This window comes from Coffea arabica, chromosome 7c, assembly GCF_036785885.1.
Source record: "Coffea arabica cultivar ET-39 chromosome 7c, Coffea Arabica ET-39 HiFi, whole genome shotgun sequence".
Classification (NCBI taxonomy): Eukaryota; Viridiplantae; Streptophyta; class Magnoliopsida; order Gentianales; family Rubiaceae; genus Coffea; species Coffea arabica.
The window spans coordinates 8,324,521-8,350,412 of NC_092322.1; the positions used below are offsets into that span (position 1 = coordinate 8,324,521).

General features: G+C 36.6%; 3 protein-coding genes across 7 annotated transcripts; 1 reads left to right on the forward strand and 2 right to left on the reverse strand.

Moving 5' to 3' along the window:
• The first annotated feature begins 273 nt into the window (after positions 1–273).
• On the forward strand, positions 274–11,573 carry LOC113698006 (phosphoinositide phosphatase SAC7-like). Of its 3 annotated transcripts, none has more exons than XR_011817757.1 (22): positions 274–589; positions 1,376–1,539; positions 1,661–1,744; positions 2,221–2,348; positions 2,442–2,533; positions 3,206–3,263; positions 3,430–3,486; positions 3,575–3,608; positions 3,860–3,940; positions 4,788–4,894; positions 5,683–5,769; positions 5,855–5,932; positions 6,573–6,643; positions 6,730–6,828; positions 7,227–7,326; positions 8,148–8,256; positions 8,445–8,517; positions 9,222–9,315; positions 9,695–9,787; positions 9,955–10,021; positions 10,737–10,941; positions 11,268–11,573. XR_011817757.1 is itself a non-coding variant. In XM_027217665.2 (21 exons), exons 2-21 carry the CDS (start codon positions 1,395–1,397, stop codon positions 10,865–10,867), a joined length of 1,788 nt encoding a protein of 595 aa, XP_027073466.2. In that variant the 5' UTR covers positions 274–589; positions 1,376–1,394; the 3' UTR covers positions 10,868–11,155. The 3 variants fall into 3 exon arrangements, 1 of the variants encoding a protein (XP_027073466.2); XR_011817756.1 differs by having other exon boundaries at positions 11,333–11,573; XM_027217665.2 differs by lacking the exon at positions 11,268–11,573 and having other exon boundaries at positions 10,737–11,155.
• Positions 11,486–14,258, reverse strand: LOC113698008 (dehydrodolichyl diphosphate synthase 6). Of its 3 annotated transcripts, XM_027217666.2 has the most exons (4): positions 14,066–14,258; positions 13,464–13,719; positions 13,144–13,368; positions 11,486–12,946 (listed from the first exon to the last, which is right to left on the reverse strand). In XM_027217666.2, the coding sequence occupies exon 4, from the start codon at positions 12,915–12,917 to the stop codon at positions 11,670–11,672; it is 1,248 nt and encodes a 415-aa protein (XP_027073467.1). In that variant the 5' UTR covers positions 12,918–12,946; positions 13,144–13,368; positions 13,464–13,719; positions 14,066–14,258; the 3' UTR covers positions 11,486–11,669. The 3 variants fall into 3 exon arrangements, with proteins under 3 accessions (XP_027073467.1, XP_071913666.1, XP_027073468.1); XM_072057565.1 differs by lacking the exon at positions 13,464–13,719; XM_027217667.2 differs by lacking the exons at positions 13,144–13,368; positions 13,464–13,719 and having other exon boundaries at positions 14,066–14,257.
• Positions 14,259–19,669: 5,411 nt separating this feature from the next.
• Positions 19,670–24,887, reverse strand: LOC113700065 (probable serine/threonine-protein kinase PIX13). Its single transcript, XM_027220502.2, has 6 exons — positions 24,427–24,887; positions 23,715–24,046; positions 22,316–22,451; positions 22,069–22,211; positions 21,809–21,932; positions 19,670–20,423 (listed from the first exon to the last, which is right to left on the reverse strand). The coding sequence occupies exons 1-6, from the start codon at positions 24,509–24,511 to the stop codon at positions 19,972–19,974; spliced, it is 1,272 nt and encodes a 423-aa protein (XP_027076303.1). The 5' UTR covers positions 24,512–24,887; the 3' UTR covers positions 19,670–19,971.
• Positions 24,888–25,892: the final 1,005 nt, after the last annotated feature.

Genomic DNA, 25,892 nt, shown 5'->3' on the forward strand with positions numbered 1-25,892 from the left:
GTCAGCAATTATTATAAATGGTTAATAAGCGGAATGAGAAGATTCAAATACAATTAAAAAATAATGTACGAGTTTGGCAATCACACATTTGAGCAGAATTAATACGAATAGTGCCCATATTGAAAAAAAAATCTCGGTTTATTTTTTAGACCCTTTTCTCGTAAATGAGGCGTTTCCAAAATAAAACACACAAAAAAATAAAGGAAAAAAGGAATCCCTCAAAGTGGATAGGCACGACGACAAGTGGTGGCCTACTCAAACAACAGTGATGGATGACTGGCCGGCTGGTCCTTTCATAACAGCACTGCAATCTAATCATTCATTTTTTATTTTTATTTTGCCATTCTTGCAATATTTACCTCGCTTAGTGCTTCGGGTTCGAGATCCATGGTGGTAGTATTTGGTCCGATATTCCGTAACAAGAAAGCGTTTTTAGCGTTCAAATTCTTCAACTGCTTCTTTCTTTGTGCTTAAAAAGTTCTCCCTCCTTTTCCTCCCTCCTTTCTGACTGTTTCCTAATTCCAAGAGTTTGGATTGGATCTCTTTCTCTCTCTCTCTCGTTCTTGAGAGGCCTCACTTCTCCACTCAGGTACTCATTTTTTTTCTTTATCTTTTTAATTTTGATCTGCGGCTATTAGTCAATTGACGTGATCAATTTGCAATTTGGCTTTTCTCGATGCATTTTGCATCTGGGTTGTTGCTATTTTCTGTTTTTTCTCCATTAAAGTATGCTCTTTGGCTCTTGCCCAACCCTGGATGCCACTGTGTATACAAAGCGGGCTACTGCCAGTAGTCGGATAAGCTGAATTTTTGCATGGTTAGATTGTTGGCGCCTAAAAGGAAGATGGGTAGTTTTAAAGAATAACCCGTTTGTTTTAAGCCTGACTTGTCTACTTGGGCACTGAATTTGATTCCTTAGTTTCGAGCTTGGATGCTTAATTGTTGTGATCAATCTGGCATTTCTTGATCCATTTTCATTTCAGTTCGAGGTATATTTTCATTCTTTCTGGGAAATAATTTGAATGATGTTGGCCTGCCCGGGGAAAGAGGATGCGTATATAGCTTTGAACTTTAAAACATGCTAAAGAATATGCTGACCTTTTGCATGGTATTGTTTAGTTGTTGACGCCTCAAGTATCCTGTTTACTTTAGATGCTAAATACTTTATATCCATTTGGGATTTTCTCTTGATTTATTTTCACCTGGGTTTCCAATTTTATTAGGAGTAAATATTTGCCAATGCTGTAGCAGGTAGGCTAAACTTTTGCAATGTATGGTTTGCAGCTTCTTAAGAAAAGTTTCTAATTTAAAGGATCATTATCAGTTATTTAGATACCGAGCAACTGACAGTTTGAATTCTGTATTTATTTTATAGTGATTGAATTCTCAATAATATGGAGAAGGCAGACCCTGCACAGAAGCTCTACACGAGGTTGCGGCTCTGGGAGTTTCCGGACGAATATGTTATTGAGCCCACTGATGGTTCTTCTGGCTCCTCCTTGTCCATCAGTCGTGTGGATGGATCTATAAAGCTCATTGGTTGGTTAATTCATGCTGCTGTAGTCTGCAAGGATATTCTCTTTCTGTTAAGTTTTAAGTTTTTATATTGTCTAGCAGCTGGAGTTCGGCATCTTAAAAAGTGTCGATTTGTTTCTTCCAGATGACATACCACAGTGCACTTCACTTCGTGTTCCTAAAATACAGACCATTTTTGGTGTAGTCGGGCTGTTAAAGCTTCTCGCAGGCAGGTTTTTCTTATCCAAAACCTAATATTTTGAAGAAATTTCTGATGTTTTTTTATCTTTATGTGATTGTTTATCTAGTATAGCTGCATGGCCATTTATAGTTTTGATAACGAGGCAAATCAGCATTTTTTTTAAACATATGGAACATTGTCTTTAGTTCTTTTGTTTGTTTGTTTATGCCTCCCTAGCATAGAAGAGACTATTGGGGACGACCATTTAAACATTGTGTGGGTAGTAGATTAGTTTTGTATGGTTAAATTCTTGTGGAAGTTTGTATATTCAAGATGTTGGATTTAATTGAGCTCACATGTCATCCTGGAGTCAGTGTGTCAGAACTGTTGTTCATATTGTGATATGGAATGTTTGAAGGCTGCTATTGTTTTTAATTTAGTAGTTGATGATCCTGGAGTAGTACAATCATTACTATAGTGCTTGTTATTAATTTTTTTTTGTTGATAACTTTGTGTGCTTTTAGGGTCGTATTTATTGGTTATAACTGAACGTGAATGTGTTGGATCTTACCTGGGGCATCCAATCTTCAAGGTCTCATCAATGAAGGTTTTTCCTTGTGACCATTCTCTCAAAAACTCTCCAGCTGAGCAGGTCTATTCTCAATCTTCTTTTGCCTTATATACTTTGATTTCAGTTAGCGTCCGTTGTTCTTGAGCAAATAGTAATATGTGAAGTATTTGGCAGAAGAAGATGGAAACTGAGTTTTCTGGACTTCTTAGTGTTGCAGAAAAGACTCCTGGTTTGTATTTCTCTTACGATGTCAACATCACGCTCAGGTAATTCTTGTTTTGATTTCTTTGTTTCATTTTGAACCTAGAACTGCAATTGAATGAGATTGTCTAGTGGTTTGTTAATGAAAAAAAAAATATTCAGACATACCATTGTTTTCAAATTTTGAGCAATAAACAGAAATAATCATTTTTCTGCCACATGAAGTCAGAAATCATGTTATGCTTCAGAACTCTTTTGGTTTTTCGTTGATACAGGGAACCTTGCTATACTGTGTGGTGGTCTTCATCAGTCTAGATATGGTTCTTTTTCTAATGTTGTATGCATGTCTCTGGGTAGAAAGTTGAAGCCTAATGATGAGAAAAATCTTCTTCTTTGAAGATTTAAGATGCCAAATTTTTAATGTTCTCATTAAGCTATGCACATGTGTCTTGCTCTAGTGCATTAAATCATTGTTTTTCTAATTTAAAGGTAGAAATGTCTATGAGGAAAGTGTATTGGAGAAAAGCTTTGTTTGAGATCTTTCTTTTGCTGTACTCTTTCTTTCAGTCCTCACATGAGATTTGAAGGCAAGGAGTTGAGTGTCCCATCTAATGGATCTAGTGTGTTTATTCTACAAGTGCCTTTCTAGTCTCTAGGATTTGTACAAGAAATTTCTGTTTATTTTGCAATCTAAAATCATTTTGAATCATGAAGACACTGTTTAATTTGTATTGCAGCGCACAAAGATTACATGATTTAGGTGATGAATCAAAGCTACTCCCTTTATGGAGACAAGTAAGCTAACTTGATTTTAATGTTGCTTCAAAACATTTGCTTAGAAAACAAAGGTTGATGTTATCACTACCAAACCTGAGTTTTGTTTTAGTTGGTTGGGCTGAGTACAAGCATTTATGTCTCTGACATCACCTTACGCATTCATCACAAACATTTTATTCTTCAGGCAGATCCTCGATTTCTTTGGAACAATTATATGTTGGAAGTGCTTATAGATCACAAGGTTAGAAATTTCCTAGACTAGTGATGTCAATTCTTAACTCATTCTCTTAAAGTTTCTTAGACATTTCTGTCTTATGTAACATGTGCAGCTTGATCCTTACTTGCTTCCTCTGGTTCAAGGGAGTATCCTCCTTTGTTAATTTGTAAAATTTGGATTTCTGAGCTTTAAATTTAGTTGATATACTTGAGCTGGTTCGCTCTGAAAAGAGGTTTTATGTATCAATCCATGTTGCCAAAACCTTAACTTCCTTTTTTGTTTATTTGTAAAATGTGGATTTCTGAGCTTTAAATTTAGTTGATATGCTTGAGCTGGTTCGCTATGAAAGAGGTTTTGTATATCAGTCCATGTTGCAAAAACCTTAACTTACCATCAGGTTTCAATCACTTTCAAGCTGCTATTGGAAAGGACATCATTGATGTTACACTGATTGCTCGGAGATGCACCAGGAGAACTGGTATTGAAAATTCTGGCCGTTAACTTTTATTACTCTTTTGTCCTTTTTCTAATTTAGTCTTTGCATAGAAACAAATGTCCGAAGATATTAAAAATTTGAGGAACCGAAAAATGAGAAAAGAGGAGCTAAGTTATGGAAGATACGGTGGGAAGTTTTCATGTACCACTTCCAGTTTGAGTTTCAGATCTGATCATGATGTATATACTTGGAATTGGCTAGAACCCAAATTCTTTGTCTTTCTACCCAGCCTGCTCTTCAATTGGATGTGATTGTTCAATCCTGGAGTATGTGCTCTCAGTTGCATCTGATGCTTGATAAGTGGTATTGTAAAAAATGCTTGGCAGAAAAGTTGCTTGAAAATTGAAAGGTTGTTCTTGTAATTAAAGCTCTGAGAATTTAAAAAATATATATATGGAATAAATCGTAAAAAATAATATATGAAAAGGCATTTGTGTCATTTCAAGCTACATTTTGCTGAAAAGAAATTGGATGAGGTTAGTTCAGTCAATTAAGAAGTTGTCTCTAATTGTTTCTTACAATTACTTCTTTCCAGTTACACTACCCAACGAAAATGATCTCTTATATAGCTTCATTTTGTATCTTACCTGCATTGTCTTCGGTACTGCTTAATTTTGTTGCTCCCACATTATTGACCCTGCGGCTGGATACCATTCAACTTTGTGTTGCTTTGACACTATTGTTGCAACCGAGCATGGATAATGTCAACATATTGAACCACCCATGTACTCAAAAAAGAAAAGAAAGGAAAAGTTTCTTTGTGGTGTGATACTCTTCATTATTCAATTTTCTTGGCTGCCCTCTCAACTAATGCTGATAATGTTTGAAGGTACAAGAATGTGGAGAAGAGGAGCTGATTCTGATGGTTTTGTGGCAAACTTTGTGGAAAGTGAACAGATTGTACAGTTGAATGGCCATACAGCATCTTTTGTTCAGGTTCAAGTCTTCATTTTCTCTCTTCTAATCATTTCTAGTTTTTTTTCACATGCCATTTTTGTTAGTTGAACTGCTTTTGGTTTTATGAACATAGATGACTAAACTTATTAGTGGAAGAGCCAGGAAAATATCAGTGGAAGCACAAATATATATGCATCATTTTTTAGTTCTATGGTATGGAACAATAGTGATATTCACACAGAAAGTGATAACAATTAGCAAAATAAATAATCAGTAAATTTTATGCTTGGATGCTGCTCTATTTTCTTGTGTGATATCTAGCCTTGACGCTGCTGTATCTTCTTGTCTGATATCTAGCCTTGACGCTGCTGTATTTTCTTGTCTGATCTCCATAACCTTGATGGATAAACAGCTAATAAGTCTGATAAGTCTAATATTGCTCCAGCTAGAAACTAATGCTTCCTGTTGTAAGGAAGATGAGGTCCTTTTCAGGATCTGACAAAATCTTGAGTTGCAGACATGCCAGTTCTGCATAAGTCTTTTACTTAACTTTTCAATTAAATTCTTCCATTGATGTTTTTCTTATCAGCTGCTACTGTCACTGGAAACTTTTCCATGTCACAATCATCTTTGTGGTGAGTTTAGCTAATTTAATTGAAGAAATCTGTTCAGAAACCAAATATTTTAAAAAGACTTGTCCTTGAACATGATGGAATGCAAGCTTTTGTAGTATATAGTAGTGATGTCAAATTCTTGATTGAAGATACATTTTAGTAGCATCAGTTTTATCTTAAATATAATTATTCTGATAATGTTTCTGTTTTCAGGTCCGAGGTTCAATTCCATTAATGTGGGACCAGATTGTTGATTTGACATATAAGCCTAAGTTTGAGATTGTGAGGCTTGAGGAAGCTGTAAGTGGCAAAGCTCTGTAATTCTAGATTTGCTTCCAAAACCTGTGCCCTTCATTCTTTTAATGAATCATGTAAAATGCTGCAGCCTCGAGTAGCTGAGCGCCACATTTTGGATCTGAGAAAGAAATATGGAAACGTTCTAGCAGTAGATCTTGTTAATAAGGTACACTTTTGCTTTTATCATCCCAATTCAGATTTATTTCTATGGAATTAGTTGGGACATTTCTGCTGGAAGTTACCTTGAAATGTTTTATAGGGATGCCAGCACCTGTAATTACTTGTACAATTTTGAGATATCATATGCCAAATTATAGCTTTCGATAAGCTGAATGAACGAGAATCAACTGGACATGTTGATAAATGTAGTAATGCTTTTGATTGGTGTCAGAGTACGTGTTTACTCGTTCATAACATCGATATAATTTTGATCTGATGATGGCATGAGTTAATTCAAATCAGGTGGTTGAACATAGATTTTGGTCGTAAGTTTTCTGGAAAGAAGAGATAGATTTACTGGTTCAATTTAGGAAAAATACATTATGACTCTGATGATTGTTTGCAATAAAGCAAAAGAATTGATGCAAAGTTTGTGTGACTTGTCTAAGTAATTTGATAGCTGGGTTGTTCATAATATAGATGAAGTTTTAAGCTGGTGGAGCATTCTGAACCATACTTCTGCCTCCTTTGTCTTCCCCCTTTTTTTTTTGGGAATGATAAGCTTCTTGACGTATGTGCATGCATGAGAATATACATGCAATAATGTCTGAATTCTTTGTTCTTAGCGTTTCTAATATCTTTACCAGCATGGAGGTGAGGGTCGCTTGTGTGAAAAGTTTGCCAATGCAATGCAGCATGTTGTTAGTGATGATGTGAGGTATAATCATTTCCACATAAGGCTATTTGTCAATTGAATGTTAAGTGAACTATAATTTTTGTTTTAATATCTTCTGAGTGTTGCAGATACCTGCACTTCGATTTTCACCAAATATGCGGGCATGTTCACTTCGAGCGCCTCTCTATCTTATATGATCAAATTGAAAATTTCCTCATAAAGAATCGGTATGGATTAAAAGTTCATCTGCTGGATTCAATATTTAGTCTTGTTAGACTGATTGATCATCATTGATATCACATACTAATATTGCTTCTTAACATAATTTTGTTCATAGAGTTTATCGTTTCTTCTTGTTGGCCTTTCCTATTGAATGGCAAAATATTAGGACTATAATATAGCATTTGTGAGTTAAAATGTGGAAGGAAATATCTATTGAAAATTATGTAAAATCTGGAGTGGCCCAATTTGCTTTAATTGGTGGGGTTGACAATTTCAGGCATTGAGGATCATTTTGGGGGTGTCACTTAATATTGATACTTTTCAATCCATTGTCCATCATCCAGCGTTTGTAGTGCCTTACGCTTTTTCAATCAGATTCATACTTATGCTTTTGAGATTGTAGGTACTTTTTGTTAAATGAAAAAGGTGAGAAAGTTGAGGTGCAACTTGGAGTTGTGAGGACCAATTGCATTGATTGCTTAGACCGCACAAATGTTACCCAGGTACATTTCTCCTCCTATAATGGTGATGTTCGTTAATGTTTAAAGGTAATTTGCTGCCCCTCCTGTTCCTGTACTTTATTTATGGTTGTTCAACTCTCCGAAAAAGTAATGAGCCAATCACCCTCATTTTGAATACTTGTGTCCTTTGTTTGTGTAGGAGCAGGTTGGATGAATTTTGATACCTCTTCTTAATTTATATCTATAGCAACATGTTAGAATGGGTTGTTTTGTGTCATATTTGCTATATAGTTGATGTGGAAAAACCAATTTAAGTGGTATGATCACCCTCTACCTCCTTGAGGTTGATGTGAGCATATGCATGTTAATGTTGAGGTTAATGTTGCATAGATGATTTTGTAGAGACATCTTACTTGAGTTTCAGTTTTGGTGAATTTTATAAAAGCAACTCCCTCTCTTAAAAATTGAATGCGTGTTCTTTACTTTTTCCAGTTAAGCTGTTGTCTCCTAGAGGTGCATCTGTTTGATCTTTTTAAGCAGAAATACTTAAAAAGCATTAAATAATTGGGAGATATGTTTGTGTGGAATGACTTGAGAAAATTCTACTATGCGGGAATTTGGCTTTCAGAAAAGTGTAATTTAAGGATTCTGATACTTTAAGGAACTGACCACTATCTGATCAAGTAAAATCGGGTAGTAGATTTCAGACTAAGTAATAGACTCTGAGTACTTCTGTGGAATAATTTGAACGAGGACAATTCTGCCCATGCTTTGATTAAAGCCAGGGTTTAAGATTAAGTTAATTTTCTTTGCCACTTTTTTCTAGTTATACTAATTTCTTCTCATGATGGTTTTGGTTACAGAGCATGCTTGGTCGAAAAATGTTGGAATTTCAACTTAGAAGACTTGGTATTTTTGATGCTGAAGAAACTATCAGCACACATCCAAACTTTGATGAAAGTTTCAAAATTTGTGCGTATCTCATTGTAGTCTGTTACAATGAACCTCTGCTGACTTGGTTCTACTGAGTCTTTTGTTATGCTTGATGTGTACTTGTTAACTTCGGTTTTTATGATTCTCTTTACTGCTCTGGCTTGTTTTAAACCTTATTTTTTCTGTCCTTTCCTTACTTATGCCTTTGTTGTCCTTATTTCTCCCAGTGTGGGCTAACCATGGTGATGACATAAGCATCCAGTATTCTGGTACTCCAGCTCTAAAAGGAGATTTTGTCAGGTACCCTTTTATGATCTTCCTTGATTGCATTTTCTGCATCCCATAGAAGATATTAGTCAAGGGCGATGTCCCAAGATACATATGTTTGAGCTTCTAGTCAAGTGTTTTAAGTTGATATCTTTTTGGGAGCATAGAGACTCTTGTATATAGAAATGGTTCAATTATGTAGGTGAACCCTTTTGTGTACGCCAAGGTAGCCAGCAAAGAAACAAATCATCAGTAAACACTATCATGGCACTAGAATTTTGCACTAAGAATTCTGTTTTTTTTTTTTTTTTTTTTTTTTTTTTTTGGAAGCATCAGTTGTACTTCCTTTTTCTTTCACTTGTTTTCTGGAGAAGAGAGGACCAAAAGGCTGGAGAATAATAAAGGAAAAATGAATTACATATCCAAATACTTGTGTTACTATAAGACTATTGAGTATGTGTTTCATTAGAAGAGAAGAAGGGACTGGAGAAAACAAACAAAAGACAGCAGTCTAGCTTACCTTGTTCTGGTGAGATTTGATACACAAGGCACTTGTCTGTGGGCTTCGCGGAAAGGAGTCTAGTTGCTGCCTCCATGGTGTTATTTCAACAGAGTTTTCCTTGTGGAAATAAATGTTTTGTGGGAAAAACCAAAATGAATTTCTTTTCTGCCTCGTTAGCGTGATGAACTTGCAATGTTCAAATATTCATCAAATTTGTCTTCTGGTCACTTTGTAGATACGGTCAGCGGACAATCCAAGGAATCCTGAAAGATGGCTGGAATGCTCTTATGCGCTATTACTTGAACAACTTTTGTGACGGTACAAAACAGGTTTGTACACTTCAGCACATATGCCTAAGACGACATTATGATACATAAATCAGTTCCATTAATTTTTATGTTCTTTCTAACATGACACATTGAGATTTTTGCTTATTGTGTAAGAGGTGAAGAGTCAAGCCTTTTTTTGTATATGAATGTTTCGCTGGCATCATTGATGTTGAATATTGGAAATCTTGATTGTTAGTGAAGCTGCGGATCTGTTTTCTTTTCTGTCTTTGGATATAGCTTTTTGAATGAATTGCAGTTTCTTTCTTTGCAAACTTAAGAGAAAAATTTGGGTTGGCGTGCAGTAAGATTCTCATTGTTCCACTGTTTTGGTAATAGTTTTCTCCTCACCGTCTTCTTCCTCTTTTGCGTGCTTTTGAAGGATGCAATTGATCTGCTACAAGGACATTTCATTGTTTCTGTCTCTCGAGATATGACTCCCACATCTCAAAAGGGAGGAATTGAGGCTATAGCGGTGAGCATGAATTCCTTGCATTTTCTGATTTGTTCTGGATGCTACATTTTAATACTAATTTAACACTTTAACACAATTCTATTTCTCTCCTATGGTTTTACTAAAAGAACGCTAAGCAAATTTTTGTACCAAAAGATCATCATTAACCTTTCTTTCTTGTTTTGCAGTCCTTCCCATTAGCGTTATCTGTGATAATGACTGGATTCTTTTTTGCATTCATGTCACTAAGGCGAGGTGAGTTCACATATATATCAACAAATTTCTTTTCTTCTTATTCACAGCAATTATGTTGTGCTTTTTTTCCTCCCAATTGTTTTCATGAATTTTTCCCCTTTCCAGCTTTAGCCCTCACGCTCAAACGCATAATATGTCTTTGGATCTAGAATTTTTAGAGAAAAAGCATATGTAAATTAATATTAAAATTGACTGGACAATCACTTGTAATTATCCTTATGAATGAAAGAAATCAGTCTTTACACTTGAAATTCGTTTTGAAGCATTATTCAAACACAAAGGACCTTGCCAGATAGACAGACGAGTCATGGCTATTCGACTGTAATTCTATGAGGAACTGTTGACCTTTGAAAAGGAATTCTTTTGAAGGCATTCAAGAAAAGTCCTTTTCTGCAATGCAATATACAGTGCTTCCCTAGGGATATAGACCCATAAAGAGAATGTCTTATTTGCTCATTTTCATCTCGACGGAGCGTTTAAGATTGGTAACCCCTGTTGATTGAGCAGCTGCTGCATTTTACCATCAGTCAGTTGTAGACAATGCTCTGCATCGCATCTAGCAAGATGTTGTTGTGAAACCTAGCAAGATGCTTTTGTCCCATTTTAGTCATAGACAATTCTGCGTCGTACTTATTTTTCAACTCTCAATAGCTTTTTCTCTATACTAAATCTTTGCACATAATTGCTTTTTTTTTGTTTTCCCCTCTCTGAACAGTTCGAAGTGATTTCTGGCAATTGTTATTCTCAATTTTGTGGGCGGGTGGAAGTTTGGCAATAGCAGCTTTTGTGAAGGCAAATGGTCGAGTTTTCTGTAACCGACCTCGTCTGCACCAACCTCGACGTTGATTCTGGATCGAGGGAGGACACCGAGCATATTTGATGTTTATCAGTGAATTTACAGCATAAGATCTTCTTCATCTGTATGCTCCGACCAATTCTTTGCATTTATATGGTTTCGCACATTGCGTTTTTTGTTACACGAGTCTTTCTGTTGCGCAAACTGACGCACCATTGGCGCCTTCAACTGCCAAATTTCATTTGCCATTTTTGGTTAGACAAATTGCTCTGTAAATCGAGTACTTTTTGTCCAGTTACATCAATTGGGTAAACTAAATCAATTTTCAATTTGTTGAATCTTTGAAAGGATGGCATCCTCTCTAAAGTCACAGGTGCCGCTAAGGTCCTCCTAGTTTTTTCTTTCAACAACCTTGCAAGATAATTGCTGACTCTTGTTAACTTTCTTCAGGTGGATTCCCAGAAAGATGAGCTGACAATTTTTGTTTTGTTTTATTTTTCTTTCAAAAAACCAAGATGCGACCGTCGAGAAAGACAAGTTAAAGAAATCGCAGAAAGAAGGATGCAACCTTCAACCACCAACCCTACAGTTTTGAGGATGTATGCGTAAAATAATCAGCAAAGCATCAAAATTAGCATGGAAATGAAGTCATAAGAGTAGCAGAGGGATTGGGTTGTAGTAGTCATTCGTTATTATTGCTACAAGTATCTGGGGCGGACAATTGAAATGACAAGAATCAATAATTTCCAGATCGAATTCGGAGTAGCGTTCTTGTACCATCATTACCTGTGAATTTTTATGAACTCCGGACGAAAAGCAGAAGATGCAGCTTATTAGGTTGCTTGAAGCTTTTCAAAATTGCTTCTTTCTCTTCTCAAAAAGTGGATGAGCTCTCTGGAAATTCAGTATAGCCCAGACAAGGTGCTCCAAACCAACCTCGGGCCAAAGAGCCGTTGGTGAATACAACAGGCCATTCCATGTCTGCCAGAGAAGGAAATTGCTAAGCCGAGTTTCCCCTGAAGATCTTACCAGAATATCCACATCAGGTGCCACTCCCATGTACATGTTCCTCTCAATATCTGACAGCTTTATATTTGGTTGAACCTCCTTCATTTCTTTGACAAAACCCTTCTGCTCTTCTTCACTCTTCTCCTCCAGCTTTCCATTGCTCAACTCCTGTTTTTCTTCACTTGCATTCTCCAGCTTTTCCCCGTTGGGGAAATCCCCCTGCTTTTCTTTGCCCCTCGGTTCCTTGCTCTTTTCTTCACTTTTATCCTCCTGCTTTTCGCCATTTGCCTCCCCTTGCTCCCTTTCTTCAGGTTTCTCCTCCTCCTTTCCATTCATTATCTCGTTTATCTTCCCAAATGGAGTTCCACTTAGCTTTTCTCTCGCTATCTCGTTTATCTTCCCAAATGGAGCTCCACTTGGTTTTAGTGCTTGCAATTCATTGCCCAGCTGTTCAGAAGATTCTTGAGCAGCATGCACCATCTCATGCAATTCCTCGCTTATCTTACCAAATGGAGCTCCACTTGGTTTTAGTGCTTGCAATTCATCGCACAGCTGTTCACAAGATTCTTGAGCAGCATGCACTATCTCATCAGTCGAAGTATAAGCAACGCAGATGAGGAGAATGCTCCTGCTGTTCTTCGCTGTGGCTTTCATTGCCTGTTCAGCTGCATGCCTGACATTATCATCCAGAAGTTTCAAGTTCCCTATAAAGTACACCCTCACCCCATATTCTTCCACTATAGTCTTTTCCTTGAGCATCCCTTCAATCTTCTCCAGCATCAAATCCATCACATACTTGACCTCATTAGGCTTTCTTTTGAAATTGTCAATGCTGAATGCATAAATGGAGACGTACTTGACCTGCAACTCATAGCAATACTTGATCAAGGACATGAGGGAGAGAAATCCAGCTCTATGTCCCATTCCTTCTCCCAACTTCCATTTCCTAGCATACCTTCTGTTTCCATCCAAAATGAAGGCAACATGGTTGGGGATTGGACCAGCAGACAGAACATCAAACACAAATCTTCTCATGTGGCTAATTGAGCTGCCACATAACCTCCCAACAAGGCTGAGCTTTTGAGGCTCCATTTCCTGCCTAAAGCTAAGCCACAAGATTGCTGCAAGGTGAAGTGGAAGTTAAGCACATTTACACCGACAGGGCAGAAATGGAAAAAGGCAACGCAGACATAAAAGAGGAACATTGCTTTTCAAATTCATCACTGATTGATCACAGAACTTGCATGCAAATAAACTGAAAAGTCCAGATGAGAATACATCACAAGATAAGACTAGTAAACTCTTGAAAAACACACACCTTGCAAGAACACTGTTGGACTCGTTGTAAAGCGGCAGAAACTAAAGGTCCGATTCTGAACTGGAATATTCTTGAGATACAAAAACAAATGAAAGCCTCAAAGGAAGTGAACAGAACAACATTCCCTTCCAGTTAAAAGAAAATTACTGTGAAAATTCTTGCAACTACAGCCCACTTCATATTAAGATTAGATTTGTGTGTATCAAATTATTAGACTCTGTTTACCTGCCAAAGAGAAATAAAATCATTAAACTAGCACTAAAGCACGAATTTAGAATCGTAGGTAGAACTGTAGAAGTGAGAGCAGCCTAGACATTAACCTGTATACAGAATCCCCGGTAAAAGAAGTCGTATACCAGTTCAGAGCTTGCACCAACATATGATCATATACACTGGCGACTACAGTGACGGGACTTTCAACAACCAGATCTATACCAATTTGTTACCATCTTTTTGTTTCAGGACTAAAAATAATTTTCATGTTGCCATCAATCACTGTTCTTGGTTAAGTGCCTTACTTTCAAAAGCCAACAGCTGTTCTTAATTTGTTCTGTTTCTTTTCCACTTCATTGGCACCTATGACATAAGAACGACAAAAAAATGGAATAAAACTAAACCAACTCTCAGTTAGTTCAAAAGCTCTTGTTTTCTTTCATTCACATCCAAGCCAGGACACGGAAAACACATGCAGATCAAAGTCAAGCCCAGGAAACAGAAGAACGACAAAGTCAACAAATGAAACTTCATCACATTCATTGAAAGAGCTCGAAAACAACGAAGAGTACATCCGAGTTCCCTTGATGAAATGGAAGTATCAGAAACCCTTTATACTCCAACAAGAATATAACCAATTACTTCAAAATGGCATAAAGTATAATAAAAGAAGCCAGATGAAAACGCGAAAATAATTATAACTTCTCACCTAGAAGACAAGAAGCAGAGTGGAGTGAGCAGCAGAAACTATAAGCTATGGGAACTGGTAAGGAATATGGTACTACAATACTGCTGTTAGTGGCTTGTCTTAAAAAGTCTCGAAACGCACCAGCGTTTGGAAAACTATTAATGGCCTGGGCTTGAGTAGTTCCGCGAGTATCTACTTATAGGCCAAGCACAGTCAGTTTGGAGCCTTAACAAACGTACGTACCACAATGGTTTATAATATGTTGAACGAAAAATCAATCCGAATTTTTATACATGGTTCAAAGACTCGGCCGAGTCATCGTCAAGGCGCTCCGAGATGGCTATTTTTTTTTTCTTTTTATTTTTATTTAGCATTTTTTTAAATAATTATTTACAATTTTTAAAATAATTAAATGCTGTAAAATATGCATGTCGTTGAAACATAACTGGTATGATATGGCGAGATTGATTTGAAATGACACACGCCGCAACCGCAATCACGATTGCAGCTTCGAATATGATCCGAGAGCTCAGAGGTTATTGAGAATCACACAGATTTTGTGTGTTTCAGAATTTTCTTCATGCAATCCCATGTCGGTTGAATTCTTCCTTAATTTGTTTGTTGTATGAAGCGTTCGATAGCCTAGAAATAATGCAATGGTCCCGTGTTCTCACTTCTCACTTCATGAAAAAGGGTGGAACACCCCAAAAGTGGAGCTTCCTTTCTATCTATCTGTCTTTTTGTGGATGTAGATTTTTGTGATCCATAATCCAAGCTTACCTCTGAGTTTGCGCAGTAGAATTTATGATGATAGAGCCACTAGCTTTTCTTTCCTTCTCTTTTCTTTTCCCTTCCCTGCCAAAACCAAAAGGTAGAAATTATTACAATCTTGAAGCAGTAAAAAATAAAACAAATGAATAAAAGAGTGGCTCGTCTTTTGAAGGCACCTTTTGGAGCTGAACCTTTTTCTTTTTGGTGTCTGCATTTTTTTTTTTTTTTTATAATCTGAGTGCTCAAATGATTGTCAGATTGGTGGGACTGGAAAGCAGGCCAGTAGTAAATCTATTGTAACCTGACACGTGATTTTTGTGCCCTATGAATTGTATGTATGCACCCTTTTGCTTGCGTTATTGCCATGTGTGACCAGAGCAGTTAGGTTAGGTGGTGTAGAAAAACTGCATAATGATGATCGGATGATTAATTTCTTTTAGGAGCGGTCAGTCAATCTTGAGGATACTTTTCCACTAGAAAAAGAAAAAGAAAAAGAAAAATGGTTTGGAAATGTCCTTTAAGATGTTGGGATTTCTTTCTAATTGTTTTGGCCTCTCAATTTTCTTATGGTTTTTATTCCTTGTTTTTTTTCTGTGGCTTTAGATTTTTTTTTGTTTATTCCAAGATAAAAATCTAGGATTTTCTAGATGCTGGTTTTTGTTTCTTTTTTCATGCTTTCATTATTTTCAGATAGTAGTATTGTGTGTGTGTTGCAGATCATGACTAGGTAATGTCCTTTTTTTTTTTTTTGTCGATACAGGGGTGTTCGGATCAATTCTTACGGGGCCGACTAATCTCCTGCGGTCTGGGCCCGACGCCCAACCCGGTCCGAACACGTTAAGTGCGCGGAGGAATCCAGTGGAGCGGAGATTCGAACTTGTGACCTCAAGATTCACTGGTGAGAAGCGCTGTCGCTAGACCATTCAAGCGGGGGACTAGGTAATGTCCTTGTCCTCTATAAATTTGGTGAATTTGCGCCCATGCATGCTCTGATATGGACGAATGAAGAATCTTGCAATTTTAAAATTTCTTAGTGTACCAATAAAATATAACTTATCTATTCCCCAATTTGATCGACCCTGGTGGTGGTCACAGAAACATCACACCGAGTTTTTCTTTTAAACTAAAAATATTAAAATTGAAATTAACATATTTGTCCAAAATTTTTTTATTGTTTAGCACATAAATTGAATTTATCTACAAGACTTGGATGCCACACACCGCACCAGTCGATGTCAAGACCACGTTGGCAGGATTGCAGTCATACGGCATTGTCTGGTGGCATCAATTTCCAGTGGAAAACCAACAGGCAGTGGTAGGGCTGATAACCAAACTCCCCCCCCCCCCCCACCTCTCCCTCCCCCTGCCGGAAGTTGCAATAGCATAAACAAAAGAAAAATTTATTTCTTTTTCCTCTCTCCCCCTCTCCTCCCCTTCCCCCTCCCCCACCACCTCTCTCTCTCTCTCTCTCTGCCCGCGGGAAGTTGCAACAACAGAAACAAAACAAAAAATTTCTTTTTTCTCTCTCCCCCTTTCTCTCCATCTCCTCCCTCTCTCCCTTGTATAGGCTAAATTAGGAATATAATAGATGTTGCCGTTTGGTTTTAAAAAAAAAAAAAAAAAAAAAAACTAGTAGGGCATATACTTTAACACAAAACAACCAGTAAAGCATATATTTTACCTTCTTCACAGGAATTTTTTGAAAATTTCACTAGCGAGTGCACGTACATCCATTTGATTCGATGGTGATTCAATTCTCTTCCTCGTATCATAAAATAAAAGTAAGTGCAGAATAAAACTTATTATATATACACACTCTTTAGTACAGTGGGCAAAAGTTTTAATTGCAAAAGGACAAAGACGTGACCAGAAGCACTCCTCTTTTTAAGTTCAATCTTTTTTTTTGGAAAATCGTTCAAAACGTTCCTCACATTTTGTAAAATAATTTTTTTTGTCCCTCACTTTTAAAAATATAATTTTACATCCCTTACAAATTCACATTGGTCAAATTTGGTCCCTATTTAAATTTTCGACTAGTTTTTTGTCGGAATTCACCACGTGTCTTGCACGTGATCATATTTTAAGGGCAAAATTGTCAAATTAAATTTTATATAATTCGATTCATAATCCTTCACATTTCATAAAATAAATTTTTTCGTCCCTTACATTTCACAAAATAAATTTTTTTATCCTTCAAAATGAATTGTTTTCATCTTTTTATTGATCATGTGTGTGAATAATTTTTTTAAAATCTATGTATATATCTATTTGATTTTACCTAAACAGTACGAATAGCATGTGAAATCAAATAGAGATATATTACATACTATTCATACTGCTCAAGTGAAATCAAATAGATATATAAATGGGTTTAAAAAAATTGTTAGTTTTTCACTTATATTCATTTTTTTACTCGAAATTTGAAAATAAATAAAATATTTAATCCTAAATATTATCAAGTGTTTATATCGAATTAAATTTAGACAAAAAAATAAACAAAAGAAAATTATGACAAAAAGAAATAAATGATTGGCATTTTCAAATTTTAAAATAATCACAAGGCAAGTAATTCAACTGTTGGTCTTAAAAGTGTCGAGTAGAAATTTCATATTTAAACTGAAATTTGTTAGCACAATTATAGAATTCGAGTTAGGATCCATTAATTAAATGACCTTATTATACAATTCAATAAATAAATTATTACCAAAAGAGAAATGTCACAAATATTAAATAGGTTCAAATGGTGAAATCATATAAATATGTACATGGGTTTCAAACAAAATTATTAGTTTTAAACCCCTATATATATTTATTGAATAGCATGTGTATAACTACGATTAGCATGTTTAGATAAAATCCAATAGAGATAAATTACATGTTATTCGTACTGTTCAGGTAAAATTAAATAAACATATATGTGGATTTATAGAAAAAAAGCTATTCATACACATGATCAATGATGGATGAAAAAATTCATTTTGAAAAATATGAGGGATAGAAAAATTCATTTTGTAAAATGTGAGGGACTATAAATCAGATTATATAAAAATTTGATTTGATAATTTTGCCCTTAAAAAATGATCACATGCAAGTCATGTTGTGAATTCTGGCAAAAAATTAGTCAGAAACCTAGGTAGGGACCAAATTTGATTAATGTGAATTTGTAAGGGATGTAAAATTATATTTTTAAAAGTGAGAGATGAACAAAATTATCTTGTAAGATATGAGAGACGTTTTGAACGATTTTTTCTTTATTTTTTATGCCAGCGAAATAATTCCAGTGAACAGGATCATAAATAATTGCGGGACGTCCATTTAAAGGTTCCGCTGTATTCAAAGATGAGTGAGCGGATTTATGCGATCTCGTGCTCTTTCAAAAGGCGAGCCTGGATCTGCATGGGGTCTTGTCCGTGTCTTGACTTTTCTGCTGGGCGGACAATCTAACCATCATGAGAGGAGGAATCCCTGAACGTGGGGAATAAAAAAACCCCCTACCAATTGGGGCACGTAGCACTCTTTAACACGCCACGGTGCATGCTTACATTTATTATGAATTCTCCAGCAAATTCTTATATAAGCTGATAAAAGGGTAAACAACACTTTTTGTCTGTGCTGTTGCGTAGCATCAAAAGGCTAGTAATAAATGATTTCAAAATAAGTACTCGATAGAACCCAATGGTGCATCGTTTATGAGATGAATTTCTTTTATTCAACGACGACAATAATCTACGCTAGCCTACCCCTCCTCGACCGCTCCTATCCTAAACTCGGGGAGCTGAATCGGGTTCACCGCACCTATAGAAGAACTTTTCTTTTTTGTTGCCCTTTTTGGGTTGGTGGGGGGACATTTCGTGGTAATTTCTGAATTTTATCACAGTTTGTACTTTGTACGGGCTGATCGAATCAACGCAGGAATCCAGATCGATGCATCAATCATAAATGTTTTTGACCTCAGTCGCATCCAATTCATGTCCGAGACATTGCTAAATCACAACCACCACCCTCCTCGTGAATCATATGTTGCTGGGGAAACCTAAGGAGAAACCCAATTCATATCCGAGACATTGCTTAGCACTGGAAAAAAAAAACTCTAGCACTTCATCCCCTTTTTTATGCTTCTAATAAAGAAAGGATGGAACGGAACGTTAGCGGTCTTTTATTAAGTGCCAATGACATATCCCGTAACAACCAGAGCTCAGTTCAGTGGCCATCAAGAGGGGCTTGGGCTGACTTGTAGCAAAAAAAATTTAAGAACAGTGTCATAGCACTTTTTTTTGATCTAATTGAGTCTGTTCCGTATATCCACTGATCTCTAATATACAATCCTCCTTAAAACTCCCCCTCCTCATATAGAGTAGGGTATACGATGTATTCTAGTTAGATAGAAAGAAAAAAAGAAAAGAAAAGACATGCCCCGTAGCAACTGCGCCCACGTGTTTATCGTGGTTGGTTGGGAATTGGGATGCGTGAACCGAAACCCCAAAACTCAATTCCGCAAACGCAATGCTACCAACAACTAAGACCGCACTCTAGTCTAGTCTCGTGTGATCAGGCCATTGACTTCAATCGTTCAGTTACTGTCAGGAAACATGTGCACGCTAGCCAGTTCAATGGAATTGGCCCATCACAGACCCTTAATTAATCCGTGACTAACACTACTTGTTTTCTAGTCAGGACAAACAACAAGAAATAATCTTGTCAGGGAATGCCAGGCCCATTTACCGTGGTTTGTTTTTTACCCGTTATTCTTACTTTAATAATGATGATGGGATTGGCAGTTTTTGTGCTTTCGTCTTCTCCTGGGAAGAAGTTGGGCAACCGGAGCACAGGAATTGGTTTGTATGTTTTTTGTAGTTCAAAGAACATATATTATTATTAATCTAATCTCGTTAAAGTTGCCACATCTACATAGCTACTTGCAATTAACCTGGCATTCTATCACACGATACAGAAAAATCATGTTTTCTATTTCTCACATCACCAACACATTCTCTACTATAAAAACAAAAGATGAAGGAATAGACCAAAATTGGCAAAAAGAATTGACTACATGGCAGGAAAAAAAAAAAATTGACAAAAGTTGTGAGTGATCAAATCTTGCTGCTACACATTTCAGGTAAGAACGGACAAATGCAGTGTCACCTTGCATTGTAGTGTCAACTTCCAGCTCCAAACCCCGGCCCATGGTGGCTTGGATGATAGGGAGATCGTCGATGACTGGAAAGAAGGTCGCGATGAGAAAATGAAGAGTGCGAGGAATTAGAACGGACAGACCCACTTTTGGATTCTTTGGGCTTCTCTTTGATAGCCTCAATCTGTTCCAGTATTTCTATAACTTCTTTCATGGATGGCCTCTTTTTGGGCTCTGCTTCTAGGCATCTTAGAGCAAGTTGAGCAGCCTGCAAAGCTGCTTTCGATGAATACTGCCCTTCAATCCTAGCATCCATAATGGTCTTCAGCTTTCGTTTATGAGAAATCAGCGGCTTTGCATAATCCACCAAATTTTGCTGCCCGCCAGGCCTTCTAGTATCTAGTGCTCTTAGGCCTGTCAGCATTTCAAGCAGCACAACCCCAAACCCATACACATCACTCTTCACGTATAAATGACCTGGTGTTTTAGGAAACGAGGTCAGAATTTAACAAGACAAGTTTGTCACAAAAAAAAAAAAACATCATTGAGATCAGTTGAAGCAGCAGTGAGAAAGGCTCCTAACACTATGAAGGCTCCCGCGAGTTATGTTATGCAGCCTTGAATGCTAGATTAAAGAGGTGCTAGTTGCTCATACATGTTGGCACCAACCTATCATTCGCACATCACAGTTACTCGTCCTGAAACCCCAAATTTTCTGCTTTGGCAAAGTACATATATTCTAAATGACTTTCAAGTGCAAGGAAAACCATCCAAAAGTAACTTCCAATGCCCTCATTCACAAGCAATGACAAAAGCCAAACTAAGGCTCTCATGGCTAAAATTGCACCAGCTGGGGCAGGATTCCCTTCTAAAGATTCCTCCACTAAAGTTACAAGACTATTTGTCCTACCTAGAACGTTTGCTACAAGAGAGCCATCTCCAGCATCAAATTATGCTAATAACAGTATAGCATTTCCCACAATCCACTCCTATATGCCCGCTTGCACTACCGCCGTCAAAATGCACCTTTTTCCATTGTCAGACACCTCAACATTGGCCGCTTCCCCAAATCAGCCACCAATTGCAATGTACTTTCATCAGGAAGAAAAACCACTATGACCAAAAAATTACCAGAATTGCACCATCACAAAACCCTCAATTAGCTTGCTTAAAATCTATCCACAACCACCACATCAATAGCAACTATACGCATCCTTCCATTATTTCACCAGTCATTTCATTGTGTGTGTGTGTGTGTTTGAGAGAGAGAGAGAGAGAGAGAGAGTCATATTAATATTGCATATCAAGATGAGAAGAAAGGTTTTGGTGCACTTTTTGGGTTACTTCTAATCCAGTAGAGATGAGGTACTGGCAGTATAATGTTCGTGGACATTATACATAATCCAGGTGGTTGAAGGTTTGCATAAGGGTAAGGTTTGGTGGGTATTCAACTTCAGCATATGTAGGTCAAGTTTTAGTCTAGTCAACATGGATTTTATTATCCCTAGCAACCACAAGGATTTTACTATCCCTAGCAACCACAAGGATTTTACTTTTCTACATCTAAGCAATTATAGGTAAACGGTTTCATTCCCTTCCCTTGATTATGGTGCCAAAATAATGCTAATTGAAACTTAATATGAGACCCAAGTCAGATTCCCTTCTTTGTTTAGTGCACAAAGCAAAATGCACAAATTAGCTTAATTATTCTACCCTTTCCTGTATATTCTCTTATCCAGCTCCCAATCAGTAGCCACCTTAATAAACTCCTGCTTCAATACGCAACTTGCAACCACGAGTATCTATAATCACTGCTTCCATAGATTTCAAACACATCTTTTTCACTTGAAACAAATGCCTACCTGTTGCAATGTATTCAGGAGCAGCATAACCATATGTGCCCATAACTCGTGTTGTCACATGGCTCATTCCACCTGAAGGCCCCAGTTTTGCTAAGCCAAAATCAGCTAATTTTGCATTATAATTCTGCAAGCAACAAAGCAAATCTAAATCTGTAACAGAGAAAAAGTTTCCTTTACCCTAACTCCACAATTATGACAGGGAAGAAATTTTCATAAGCAAATTACGCTATAACACAAAGGCATGAGTTGCAGAAACTTACCCCGTCAAGCAATATATTAGAAGCCTTAAAGTCCCTATAAATGACTTGCTTTTCCGAAGAATGCAGAAAAGCAAGGCCACGTGCTGCTCCTATGGCAATTTTCAACCGTGTATCCCAAGAGAGTGGTTCAACAGCTGAGCTTCCTGCATAACAAAAGTAAGCCAGGGATCAAAACTATGTATCAGAAAATATTTCACACACCCCCTCCCGACTCCTTTAAGGGTTTTAGTTCAGAATGAATTCTTACTCCTAAAAAGATGGTTTTCCAGGCTTCCCCTCTGCATAAATTCATACACAAGCAGCAGTTCTTTATCTTCCCAACAGTATCCTAACAGCTTAACTAAGTTGGGATGTGAAAGTCTTCCCAAGAAGTTAACTTCTGACTGCACTTTCAAACAAAGAAACCTATAATTAGCCACAAAGGAAATGTTTAACTAGTGATAACATTAAATACAAAAACCAGTAAAACAAACAGTACTACAATTTACGGGAAAGATTGAAGTGTACAACAATAAAAGCCCACTTGTCATCATTTCAAATTGAATAATCAAGAGTAAACTTGTAAGTTGATTCCCCAAAAGTGAGGTTCATCAGTATCCAAAAAGTATGCACCCCCAGTGACAACACAAAAGCATAAAAAAAAGATCATGTAACCAAGTCCAGAATTTAGCTAATGATCTACAAGCTATCAGATGAGAAAAGGATGCATAGAAGACATGTAGGAAACATCAATCTTTCCAAGGAATACATCAAACGGACCTGGTAACAATCTATATATAGCTCCACTAAGAATTCTTAATGCTGCCCAAAAATAAGATTCTAGAAGATCAGAATCTTAATAAAAGCATTTGGCCTGTTAACAGAGAAAACTCACAGCAAATCAACAAAATAGGTCAAAGCAACAAAGACTCAGGTATTTGTTGCAGGAAGATGTCACAAACTAAAAGCAATTGAAATGTAAACAGTTAGACTCTGCCAAGGGACAAAGATCAGATCATTACAAGTGTTGTAGATGTATAGTGTTAGATTATTGCTTGTAAAAACATCTAGACATTTGATAAAAATAGACTTCACCATATATATGCTCAGGCACTCATTAAAATTCCCATAACCAATTCCAAAAATTAAATGTATCTGTAACAGGGCAAGTTAGTTTTTAATATTTCAGGGGCCATTCAGGTTACCAATAGTATAAAGGGGTCAAATTGTCAAGAAATTAACTTCATACTTCACAAACAAAACCACTGGACCATTTAATTTAGATCATACTGAATCCAATTTCCATAGAAGCAGTTTCCCTAGCCTAAATACCAGCTAAATAAACTATTTCTCAGCCCCTTAAAACCACAAAAAAATTCCATGATTTGATTTGGGTTAGTATTTCGGGAGGAAGCTACTTTGGCATTGCCTAGTCTAGACACATATTGTCAAACATATAGCCTACGACCATATTATCAATTTGGTGTACTAATTCATTCCCAAAATGCCAATCTTTTGACTGCAACCATCACATGAATGTCATTTCAGAAGAATATTTGTTTCTTAAATAATCTATTCAACCACATCTACTATGGGAATCTGAAAACGGTAATTGACAACAATGCTAAGCCACTAAAACAGTAAACAGACAATTTAAGGTGTAGTACCTGCCATTCTTCAAAGCCTTGCATACTCTCAGGATTTAGTTTCTTAATAGCAACAATCATCCCACTACCAAATTTAGCAGGTGCAAGAGTCTTTTCATCAACCCATCCCTTAAACACAGTCCCAAAACCTCCCACTCCCAACACCGTATCGGACCGGAAATTCCTTGTGGCACTCTTCAAATCAGCAAAACTATACATCTTCAAATTTGGCGTGGGCAATATTTCACCTGGCGACAAAGGTTCCTCGCTTATTGCTGCCGAAAATCGGCTTTGGCCAGCACTGCTGCTTGTGGCAGAAAGACCACCACCATTGCTGTAATAATTTGATGTTCCTATAATCACAGATCAAAAGTCAACTCCAAGTATCCTTACTCCCACCTATTATGCAAATAACTACATTACCACAAAAGGGGTAACAAAATCCGGCTCTGGACAAATTTGATATGCCAATTACAGCATTATGTTCGAATAAAATCGAAACTTTAACATAACCCTGTGGATGATCTTGCAAGAATAATAAATTTCAACCAAAAAGATCACAAATTTACAAGAACATGCACTAGAACAGTGTCAAAGCACTTGATTTCAACTTTCGAAAATGACCTAAAAAGTTAATAGAGGGGGAAAAATCAAGAAACACGTGAAAACAATAAAAGCCCAGAAAAAGCAAAGACCATAAATGCAAGAATTTGGGGTCATTTCAGAAAATTACCAACACTAGAAGGCTTGGTTAAGTTGCTGGAGTTGATAGTGCTAGGGCTTGTACTAACTGATTTTGATCCAAAGCAGTTTCCCATTAATCACAACCCCCAGATTATGCTTCTCAGATCTTCCTCTGTAGCTTTAGCAGTAGCATAACGCAGAATCTCCACCAACCAAAAATGCAGAATAAAATTAATTAAAAAAATAAGTGGCCAGGAAACAAGGCAAAAAACAAGAAAAGAGAAATGGGGCTTGGCTCGTTCTTTACTGACAGAAATTCCAGGTTTGTTTATTAATGACTTTCTAGGTTGGACTTTGGACGCCTTAAACAGTCAGTTATTTTCAAGGGAGTGATGATGTTGTTTCTCTCTGATTTTTCTTTTTTGTGTGGATGGCAACAATATGTATATATATACGGGTACAAAACACTTTATTTCTTTGCGCCATTTTTTGGTACTGTATTCGTTTTATCTTCTTGATAGCCGCTATTTCTTGCAGTGATAGAATTTTTGCAGTCAACGGAGCCGTGTTAATGTTTTGAGTCATGTGCGCCAAAAAATGGGCATGGACTTTTTGGGCACTCGGGTCTTAGTTGAGATTTTCATGATTACATTTTTTCCCTCCACGGACAAAAAGTTATACAAGTTGTAATAGAGTTAATTTAAACGATGATGTTACATATGAAGTGACATAAATTCATTTAAGTAGAAAGATATCTTTTTTAAAGTTCAAATATATCTAAGATAACATGGAACCCATAAATGTACAAAAATTAAAAGATAAAATTGAAATTTGAACCTATTAAATTGATGAATTATTAAAGCACTAAAATCCTAATATTCTGCATTAAATAATAAGTCAACAGCATGTCACTTATTTGTCCTGAGTAAATTTTAAGTTATATTTTTTATTATCAAATACGTTTGAATATATTAAAATCTAAATTCATTAAATTATTGAATTTAGTTATCAAACAGAAGTAGTCATTCACACCGTATTAGTAAGACATAGCAATCGAAAATCTGAAATTTCAAATTTTGAATTATATATATCACCAAGAACTCTGGTCTAATCTAAATCAAAAGATGTGACGAACCACAGATAAACTAATAACTCGATTTTGAGTAGTGGAGGTTGATAGTAACTTGAACGAGAAGTATAAAATGATTAAGTGAATCTTGAACATTTCAATGTGTGAAAATGATAGGCCATTACGCATACCTTCCTTTATGGTCAGAAGGATGTTAAGCAATGAGGAGGAGCAATGATTTGTCAAGGAGGTTTGATAGTTAAAAAACTGTGAAATGATTTATGCGTTGAGAGAGACTAAAATGATTTATTGAAGAGGTTTGGTAGGTTAAAAAACACTTAAACTATGGGAGAAAAAAAATAGTTGTTGACAAGATTAGTAAAGATTTTTGTTCAGTGAGACTTCATCATGCGAGAAGCGTAAGAAGGATCTGACTAGAAAGTCAT